Source organism: Dendrobium catenatum, unplaced genomic scaffold, assembly GCF_001605985.2.
Source record: "Dendrobium catenatum unplaced genomic scaffold, ASM160598v2 fragScaff_scaffold_133, whole genome shotgun sequence".
Taxonomy (NCBI): Eukaryota; Viridiplantae; Streptophyta; class Magnoliopsida; order Asparagales; family Orchidaceae; genus Dendrobium; species Dendrobium catenatum.
Genome location: NW_021318595.1, coordinates 12,479,482 through 12,490,137, shown reverse-complemented (window position 1 = coordinate 12,490,137; position 10,656 = coordinate 12,479,482). Strand labels below are relative to the sequence as shown.

The following is a 10,656-nucleotide window of genomic DNA, read 5'->3' as shown; positions in this document are numbered from 1 at the left end:
AATCCTAATACAAGAGCAAAGGCCTCTATATATAAGCCTTAAAAGAAACTAAAAGACAATTTTGCCCCTTGGGCTTACATAAAACAAATCCCTTAAGTAAGGGTAAAAAAAGAAAAATGCATAATTAAATAAAAATTACAATTAATAAAATAAGATAAAATGAAGGGATCTCGGCCGTTGATCTTCAGCTCCTCGGATAGGCATGGACAGTTGGATGTCCGCATCATCCCAGCTATTACCAAGTTAGCATCCTCGGCTCCTACCATGCTGTAGTTCCTAGGGTGTTATCAAGTTCATGTTCCCAGACATCGATTCATAGTAATCAAGAAAAGGGCCTCAGATTGTCAGAACATGATTTGCACTTAAAGTTTCAACATCGCCATGTGAAATTAATCTGATGGCAATGATGCCTTTTGAATAGAGAAAAATCTATCACCCGTATAAATTCCCTTTACGTTTGAGCCCATGTTTCCATAATAGACATTGAAAGCAAACAAAACTTATTTCATCTCTTCAACTTCTCAGATATGTGCATGTAATCTCTTACAACCAGGGATCAAGTTGGTTGCTTTTTATGCATAAAAAGTTCCAATTCTGAGTGAGGAAAGGAGATGCAACCTCCTCCATATTTTCCTAAACTCCCAATGCTCTATAGTTGCCACTTAAAAAGGTAAGTTTTACCTTTTTCTTTATTTTGCATTCTTATAGCTTGCTTTGAGATTTTACTTAGATTTGTAATATATATTCCTATTCCTTCAACTGCCTATCATTTTTACTATTGTGGCAGAGAGCCCATTGCAATGGTCAAAGGGGTACCATAATAGAGCAAGAGACCGTTAACAAAGTGAGCTTAGCTCCAACTAGTAAGGACATTGGTGATGCAGTTTCCTTTGCCATGGGGTTGTGGCTTGAACTCTAGAAGTCAATTTCAGTTCTCATGTGGCCTCTTCTATGATTTTGATCGGTTTCTTGCTTATTTTAGACTCAACATTTTCTGAATGTTCCGGGAAATAGTTGATATCCACAAATTAAGGCTAATGTTAGCTCTCAGTATTATGTCAATCCTCAAGTTAAAGCAACCAACAATCTGATCAACAAAATTGTTGGTCAATTTGCCCATAAAAATGCCACAGAGCCTTGAGGATGCACTTTTCTTATAATTGATCAACGCTAACCTCCCATCGAAAAATGCTTAAGAGGTAGAATGTGCTTCTAAGTAGCTAAGGTTGATTGACAAGGAATCAAAGAATTAGTGAGTAGGACTATGTGGGCCATCATAAAAGTAATTTGTGCTCGCACTGTTGTCCAAGGCATATATATAGTATAAGTGTGGGCTCCGAAAATTCGCACTGTCGTCTCAAAAACCTTGCCGATCTACTGGCGCGGTTTTTGTCAAGCGAAATTATAGCAATTTTTAGACGACTTAGACGTTTCGAACGAAACTGCAAAGTTTGTTTTGTGATCGGACATTGTTTGAGCAGCTTCACGAGTCATTTTTGGGCATCAGTCGCTAAAATTGACTAGTCTCGTCGAATTTGACTGCAAAGTGGTCTCGCTTAGGTAAATTCGATGCTCCGATTGCAACAACGCAATTCGTTTGACGATCGGAGATCATTTGACCTTTGAAATGACACGTCGCGCCCACCTACTGTCATTTGAGTTGCCAATTTCGCTTCTTTTGCGCACATTTCGTTGTATGGGTCAACAATAAGATATTTTTGTTGAATGATTTGGATTATCAATCTTAGGTTATTTTATGACTCTGAAATGATATTATACCATTCATATTATCTTGATATTATACTTGCATAAGAAGTCATCATGAGGGAGAGTTCAATGCTGTTGGTTAGGTACTACAATTAGGCCTACATCAGCTCCTCCTGATCATGATGCTCAGGAAGACAATGGCCAAGATCATGATGGCCTGGATGATTAGTGTTGAGATGCAATCTCCCAATTAATTGTTTGGAGATTCTAGGAGAAAAGGTGTTGGCCAATTTTTAAATCTTTCATTTTTAAGCTTGTTGTTTACTTGTGTTCAGGCTAATTTTAATTACTTGGTTTTTAAATCCAAAAACTCTTCAAAACTTTTTGTTTTTCTTCCTTTTTCAGTTATCTCATTGATATTTTTATAAATATGTCGGCATCCCGGAGAGTTTTGGACTCATCACTATGAATAATCCCATTGTCCTGTTACTTAATCCTTAAACTTTTGTATTATTTGCTTAGTTATTTTAGCTAGTTTAAAGTATAGTGGGTTATTGTAATCTGGCTAAACTTTCTAAGTTTTGATCGAACCAAACTTTACAATGCTGCATTTTATGTTGTTAATTTACACTTCAATATTAATAATGTATGCCATGTTAGAGTATGGCAGGTTGTTGAGAGACCGACCAGCAATATTGATTGCCTATATATAATCTACTTATATGCACAAAAAAGCTAACACCTATCCACCCGGCGAAGTCAGTTGTTTGCACCCCCCCTTGGCCCGAGAAATTATTCTGTACGGATGCCAAACCTAATTCATCCTCCGGAGACCAACCAAAATATGCCACGTCAGCAATACCAAGCACGGTACCAAGCCGCAGTACTGAGCGGTGGTGAGGTGGCGCATTCTAATTTGTCTCTAAACAACATTCAGTGTCCGCACAGAATAATTTGCCCCTTGGCCCGAGAAATTATTCTGTGCGGACGCCGAACCTAATTCATCATGCGGAGACCAACCAAAATATACCACGTCAGCAGTACCAAGCACGGTACCGAGCCGCAGTACTGAGCGGTGGTGAGGTGGCGCATTCTAATTTGTCTCTGAACAACATTCAGTGTCCGCACAGAATAATTTGCCCCTTGGCCCAGCTAACTTAGTTCCAGGCATCATTGGGTTCATGTCCTCGACTGCCAGCTTGTTGAAACCAAGCGTTAGGCTTAAGAGCCCCCACTTTTGGGGAGATTATTCTGTGGGGACACCAGATGGGAGAACCGTCCGGTTTTGCGCTCGAGTACCGAGCGGTACCGAGTACCGAGCGCGTATGTTTTTTGGGGGGACATGGCATATTTTTATTGGTCTCCAGACAAGACAAATCCGGACCCGCGCGTAATAATTTTTCCCAATCTTGAGCAAGCAATTTGCAGTAGTTAGCATCTTGACTTTCTGCAATAGGTTGGGACCAAGGGCTGCTTCGTATGTGCATTGGTGAGAAAAGGAAGCTAAAGATCCCTGCAAAGCTTGGCTATGGCGCCCAAGGATCCCCTCCCAAGATCCCTGGTAAAGAGAATTAACTCCCCATTAGCACTGAATGCACTCAGAATTATCTGTTTATGCTGAGATTTTTATGAAAAATTACAGGAGGAGCCACACTGGTTTTTGATACTGAACTTGTAGCTGTCAATGGAAAAACTTTAACCAGCGATAAGAATACAGAAGGAGATGAAGATCTGTAAGTTCTAGACTTGTTGTGGCGATATGCTTTGGAGTTTCTGAATGAGAATATTTTTTTTTAAATGATTTGAGTATTATCATAAAACTTATTGCCAAAAGCCAATGTAATGGTTGGCAGGGCGTCAATAAATAATTTTCGAACTTGTTCTTGAACATTAAGGTTCATTAACCCATTTATTTATTAAACGAGTCAAATTTTGGTTAAATATTTTGACTTATTTACTTCAGTGTATAATCTTTTTATTTTGAATAAAATATTTTAAACTTTATAATTAAATATTTTTTAAAAACCAAAATAACTTAATAGGTCATTCAAGTTATTCAAATTGCTAGCAAGCCGGGTTCAAATTGAACGAGTCAAATTTGAGCTAATTAAATTCAAATCAAATTAATTTTAAATTGAACCAAAAGCTGACTCATCAATCGATTTAAACACCCCTAAAAATTGGTTTTCTTTGTAACACTTATTTCATGAAAATAAGATCACACACCTTCAAATATTAGCACCATTAATAATAGTTGTTGTTAGCTTGTTTGCCACCCTTCTTTGAACTCATCCACATAAAAATTCTTGGTTTTTTATTGGTTCTTTACACATGAATTACAAATGTATACTTTTATCAAAAATTTTTTTTAATAATTATTAATATCAATAACAACGTAAAACCCATATCCCACTATTTTGAAATCAGCCACATAAATCATTTATATTCATAATATCCTCTTAAAAATCAAATTATCATTTAAATCTAATAATAATAATAAATCTAATAAAGATTAGCTTTAATATTTTCCATTCCAACCAAACCTATTTAGCTCTATTTCTACCTTTCCTAACATAAGTCAAATCTAACACATTTATTCCTAATCAGGTCATCAAAGGGCCACAATTTTATATAATCAAGTCATCTAAGACGACTCTCTCAGCTCCAACCTTATCTTAAACCTTTGACTTAATCTTAGAGTACATCTAAGCATCTTCAAAAAATACACCCAAAATAATCAACTACAATATTAGTGTTCTTTCAACATGACAAAAGAGGTTTAATGATTAATCTAGCATTTGGGCAATTAGCAATTAATCAAACGACATCCATTCTTTGTCATCCATCATTGACTATCATCACTAATCACTATCACCGCCCACCTGTGCCACTAGCTCCCACAATCACTACCACCACAATTGACCACTAAACATCAATCATTAACTACCTCCACCATCACTAATCACTATCATTCACTTCTACCACCATCTTCAAACTTTACACTATATTTATTTTACTTCAAATCAAACAAAAACAAACATATCATCTATACTTTCTCACATTTATTTTACACTAATCAAATTCCAAAATTTATTCTTCATTTTCAAACTTGACTATTTCATCAACTCCAAAGTTTTGTTTGGGAAAGCTTTTTTAATGTCTTAAAACAACTTTTTTACTATAAATATTAAAAAAATTTAACTAAAAAACTACTTTTAAACTTAGCCAAAATCATCAATTGTAACTGAAATCAATTGACAAACCCAACAAACCATTTTTTGAGTATCAACATAATGCCTATAGCAAACAGTACTACAACTTACCCAACAAGTAAATAAGAGAAGCATCAGCGCCACTTGATGTTTACTGATTTCAATTCGACATTCTCTTCAGGTTAACAAACCCTAAATCCACAGGAGAAAATGATCAGCCACAAACAAATAAAGCACCAAGAACAACATCAAAAGATTGTTCCAAGCCAGAAACCATAAACCAAACGCATATAATATAATTTTCTACATTGAACGCCTCATATACTCGTTGGTAGCCGGCTAAATTTCAGTATTTTGAGTTCAGAATAATAGGAAATAAAAGATGGAACCAGGCAAAAGATAATAAGATAATCCCCCCTTTGAATTGTTTTGATGAAAAAGATCAAGCAGCACTGTCTACGCTCATGGGTTCGCTTTCCTGCAACTTCTGCCCTTCAGATTTCTGCAATCATATAAGTAAATTGAACAGCTAAAATAACCTCACAGAAGTTGATTATAGTATATGTATCATAATGGTAAGAGTTACTTACATTGGACTCCGCAGCAGGTTCCAACCTCTTCATCTTGGCGAACATATTACCATAAAATTTGGCGTCTTTTTTGTTGTACTCTTTCATTTTCTCCTTCAAGGTCCTGTATTCCAGCTTTATATCCCTGCATCAAAGTAACGCCACACCCTTAAGAATAATGTTCTTAACATTTCAGCTTTATAAGAGTGTTCAGGATATTTTGTGAGAGATTTCTAGAACTATATGAATGGATAAAATTCAAAAACTCTCTTGATTTCAATTATATTCTTCGCCCTTGAAACTCAAAATTTCACCCTATCAAAATCTCTCTTTCCGGGATTAATTATTCTGTGCAAACACTAAACACCATCCGGAGACCAACCAGAATGCGCCACATCACCCATTTGTTCGATACCGCGGCTCAATACCGCTGACATGGCGCATTCTAGTTGATCTCCGGACGACATTCTACATCCGGTCTCCACATAGAATAATTTCTCCTTGATGGGAACTTTCCCATTGCCATTTTTTAGGTCATCAAGCAAAGTCCTCCTACAAGCTTGTGAGCCAAAATCTTATTTACCAATTTCTTAAGCTTGTGAGGTCGAACAAATTTCTTATTATTCTATTTGCAACTATATCATTTTTTAGATATTATTGCACTTGTGTCATTTCAACTAATTCTCTTCTATCAGCAACACCACGTACATTATAATGAAATCCATGACCACTAACCTTCAATTTTTATAATTATTATCCTTAATATCACTTGACCAACTTTTGTTAAATATTGAAAGGAAGTGGATGGAAAGCAGTTCAACTATATACCTGTTATCAGGATCAATCTCAAGTGCTTTCTTGATGTCCAACTCCGCTAGATCCAGATCTGCAGTTTGAATGTAAGCTTGTGCTCTTCTATAAAGGGCTTTGACATTTGTATTTTCTGCCTCAAGCACCTAAAAAGATAGCCATTCCCCCATCATTTAGCCTCTCATCCCTTCAAAAATATGCAAAACGACTGCATTCGCATACCTTGGTACAGAGCTTCTCTGCCTCCTTGTAGTCCTTAAGCTTTAGCTTGCAGGCTGCATTGTTAAGGTTGCAGGTAACCTTCAATGCCTTGGACTGCTTCTTTTCCTCTTCACTGAATGAGCTATCATACTCTATGAGCTTAGCACCCTGGTTTTGTCAAAATCATTTATCGGTAACTAATATTGAAGCAGACAATGCTGAAAAGAGTGAGATATGGCTATACCTTCTCATATCTCTTTGAGGCTTTAGCATATTTTCCCACTTTGAACAATGCATTTCCTTCTTCCTTCTTCTTTGCAGCAGCTTCGATCTTCTCCGCATTATTCATGTCCCAAGACTCTTTATCCTAGAAGGGAGCAGGGTTGATATTATCATTGTAATCACACAGAAAACCATAACCAGAGATACTTGAAAATTCTCTGTAGGAGGTATAGAAAAACCTTCACAAATGACACTAGCTCCACTTCATAAATAACAGTTGAGTTCGGAGGAACTACAGCAAGATCCTGCTTTGATTCAGTGGAACCGAAGGCATGTTCTGGTGGAATGGTCACAAGAGCAAATTCTCCATTCTTCATGGTTAGGACAGCTCGATCTAATCCTTCAATTACTTCGTCTGCACACATCAGCCAAAAGCAACTCCAGATAAATATGAGTAAAATTAATTATAAAGAGGAAGAAAATTGATTGAGTTTTCAATTAAACCTTCATCAGTTCTGAACTCAAATGGTTCTTCATCCTGACCCTTCTTTGAAAACACAGTCCCATCTTGCAGCTTTCCAGTAAATTTCACTTCAAGAAAAAATTTTAACAAATTAGAACAGAAACTTCCTACAATTAACCAGATAGATTAAGTGACCAATGAAATGAACAGAAAAATAGTACCTTTCACAATTGCCCCCTCATTAGGCTTTTCATACCCTGCTCCCTCTTTAAGGATTTTCTTTAGGACTTTCTTATCATCACCAATCTCTGTGACAGTCTTCCATGAAATAAGTTCAAGTTCAATTAACAAGGTTGCATTAGGAGGTACAGCGCCTTCTTCACCAGAAGAAGGCCTACCCTTTTCACCAAACCCATCTGTCCATAAGAATTATGTCAACTAAAAACAAAGAAATTCAGATGCGTTTTGAATTGATCAAACTTAGATTAGGACTCACATTGTGGCTTCACGGTAAGAAGCACCTTTTCACCCTTCTTCATGGTCTTGACAGCTTTGGAAAGAGCAGGGCAGAAGAACCCTGACTCCAACATTATATCATCGTTAAGAGAATTAAACTTCAATGTCTTCTACAATATTGTATAACAAAAAATAAGGTAAAATACAAAAACCAACCATCTTTAACAGTGAACTCAGCTTCCTCAACTTTAGATATCACAGTGCCGTCCTCAAGACTAGCTTCATATTTTACTGCACAAATTAAATTAATTTCAGCTTCCACATTCAATAGGCAAAGTCAAAAGCATTTAACAAGCACAAAAGTACCGCCTCATACCAAGAACTTCATCAAGATCCTTTGGATTCTCCCATTTCTCCCCCTCCTTCAAGATCTTTTTGAAGATACCCCCATCCTTACATATATCCTTGACACTAGACCAAGAAAGCAACTCCACATCAAACTTTAGTGTAGCATTGGGGGGAATTGTTGGAGGGGAACCAGACTCCCCATAAGCAAGCTCAGGGGGAATAGTGAAAATGGCATTTTCTCCCTTCTTCATTGTCTTGATACCTTGGTCCCATCCCTTAATAACTTGACCTGAAATTAATAACATACAAAATTTAATGTAATCAGCACTGACAGCACAAGACTTAAACATAGTACCAATAAAAGTCAGACTATCAAATTAAACCAAAAGAACCGTAAATGCAACAGGATAATATCACAAAGTTACATGAAGCATCAAATATTTGAATTGCGGAACAAGCTGTGTTAAGAAAGGGCTGATATGGTGAAAATATATCAGCTAATCCAAGGTTACTCAAGGAGAAAATAGCTTATCAAACTCAAATCTATTGTAAGTGCATTTGGATCCAATAAAAATACTATTAAATGAAGGAGCACTTAATTGGCTGTAAAATATGCATCAAAGTTATGCCCAATGCAGTAAAATTAAAATTTTTTTTGCTTATTTTCATTTAGATTCATTGATTTCACTTCACAGCAAGTCATTTTAACCAACTATTTCACACAACTCCTACGAATAAGCCACCACACATCTCCTACAAATAAATCTCAGCATAGGATGCATTAACTTTGAGTTTTTGGCCCCAAAATTAAGAATTCAGACCGCAAAATACTGAAACAATAAACAATTATTTGGGCCATCTAAATAGCTGGGACTGAATCAATTCATTACTTGACAATGCATAATAAAGAAACCAGTTAATGTATTAGAAGATTAATTGTATTGAATCCAAGCAACATTTTTTTTTTTAACAGAATCAAATAACCAATAAAGCTCCCTAAAAAAAGCAAAAGGTTCCAATAAGTTCAAAAGCTTCACACCGACTAAACGGCTAAATTACTACCACATACAACCCCAACATCCCACTTAGCATTTTAACATGTTGACAACACGAATCAAAGCAAAATCAGCCTGCACGATAAATCGCATAAGACGCTTGTCTTAAAAATTCAAACAGGAGAAAAATACCCACCTTGGCCAAGCTTAAATGTAAAGGGCGTCCCCCGATCGCGGCTGGAATCGAACTTGGTACCATCCAGTAGCGTCCCAGTGTAATGCACTGCATAATCAGAAAAAAAAAAATCAATCAACAACCTAATCACCAGAAAGCTCAAAAAAGATGCAAATGTAAAAAAACAATGAAAGAAATTCAACAAAGGACGCAAACTCAGAAGCGCGACAACATACCCTCGACCTCGTCGCCGACCTCGGGCGTTTCCCACCCATCTCCCCCCTTAACCAGCTTCTTCTTAAGTCCCTGGTTCCCGATCTCCTTCTCCTCACCGACCTTGAGCGCCGTATCGACATCAGGAAGATCCATGTCCTCGTTCATCGCATCATCGCCTCCCGTCCCAAAGTCGAAGTCGTCATCCATTGTCGCCTCCTTCCCTCCAACAACAATCGCCGAACAGATCAGAGACCGAACAAGCTATCTGCAGCCGACTGACGGTGCTGGGAAGGAGGAGAAGGGTTTTATGGAGTCGGAACAGCGAATGAGATTCTAGAGACTTCTAATAAATGAAATTGCGGGAAGAAAGGTAGAGATGCTTCCAGATCCTTTGTTAGCCCAAGGCCCGCGGTCATTTTGATATGGCCCAACAAAATCTCATCTTGCACATAGTTAGTTGGTTTGGACTTTAAGAAGTAGTGGACTGGCCCATTTGGGCCTTTAAAGAAGGTGTCTATTGTTTCCCTAATTGCTTAGTTGTTTAATCATTTTATTCTAAAATCAACATTAAATTTTAGGAGCTATTAGATTTTATTATCTGATGATTGGTTGAAGAATAATTTAGCGTAAGCTGTGTTTCTGAAGAAAACGTTAAAATGTTTGATATTTTCAGTAGAAATTGAACATTTCGTCAAAATATTTGGCGTCTTCTGTTCGAGTGGCGATTCGGGCTACGGGAGATTGGTGAGTCGAGGAGGCAGATCAGATAGATCTATTAAGGTAAAATTAAATTAATTATTATATAATTAGAATTGTTAAATTTACTAATAGATTAATATAGTACTTCGAAAAGCAACACTACATTTCTTAAGTTGAGGTAGATCTAATTATTTTTTAACTAGATTAATATGTTTTTATTATTAATATAATAATAGATTAATTTTTTTTTTTCATAAAACACTATAGTAATGGATTAATTTTTAATAGATTTTATTGTAATTAATTAAGGTAAATTTATCTTTTATAAATCTATTTTTTAATACAATTAATTTTGTTAAATTAAGGAAAATCCTTTTTTATTTTATATAAATGGGAGTTAATGTTAAACACAAAATAATTATTCTAAATTTATATTTATTAGATTAATGTATGTATTACGTTAATTTGAAATTAACTCATATAAAAGAAAGTTAAATAATTTAACTATTAATTTAGAAGTTGGAATTATTTATGAAGTATGTAAACTGAAAATAATAAATGTGTAATGAATCTATATATGCTA

General features: G+C 36.0%; 2 protein-coding genes across 2 annotated transcripts in view; one reads left to right on the top strand and one right to left on the bottom strand.

Moving 5' to 3' along the window:
* Positions 1-3,637, top strand: part of LOC110104716 (FK506-binding protein 2-like) — a 13,430-nt gene extending 9,793 nt beyond the window's left edge. The window contains exons 5-6 of the mRNA XM_020833943.2: positions 3,164-3,268; positions 3,350-3,637. Coding sequence (XP_020689602.1) covers positions 3,164-3,268; positions 3,350-3,444 — 200 coding nt within the window. The 3' untranslated portion in view covers positions 3,445-3,637. The remainder of the gene's footprint in view (positions 1-3,163; positions 3,269-3,349) is intronic.
* A 1,496-nt stretch (positions 3,638-5,133) lies between these two features.
* Positions 5,134-9,688, bottom strand: LOC110104722 (70 kDa peptidyl-prolyl isomerase). Its single transcript, XM_020833950.2, has 13 exons — positions 9,395-9,688; positions 9,180-9,266; positions 8,017-8,277; positions 7,857-7,931; positions 7,681-7,761; positions 7,406-7,600; positions 7,226-7,312; positions 6,961-7,136; positions 6,744-6,866; positions 6,521-6,667; positions 6,317-6,444; positions 5,510-5,633; positions 5,134-5,421 (listed from the first exon to the last, which is right to left on the bottom strand). The coding sequence occupies exons 1-13, from the start codon at positions 9,579-9,581 to the stop codon at positions 5,362-5,364; spliced, it is 1,731 nt and encodes a 576-aa protein (XP_020689609.1). The 5' UTR covers positions 9,582-9,688; the 3' UTR covers positions 5,134-5,361.
* Between the last annotated feature and the right edge of the window lie 968 nt (positions 9,689-10,656).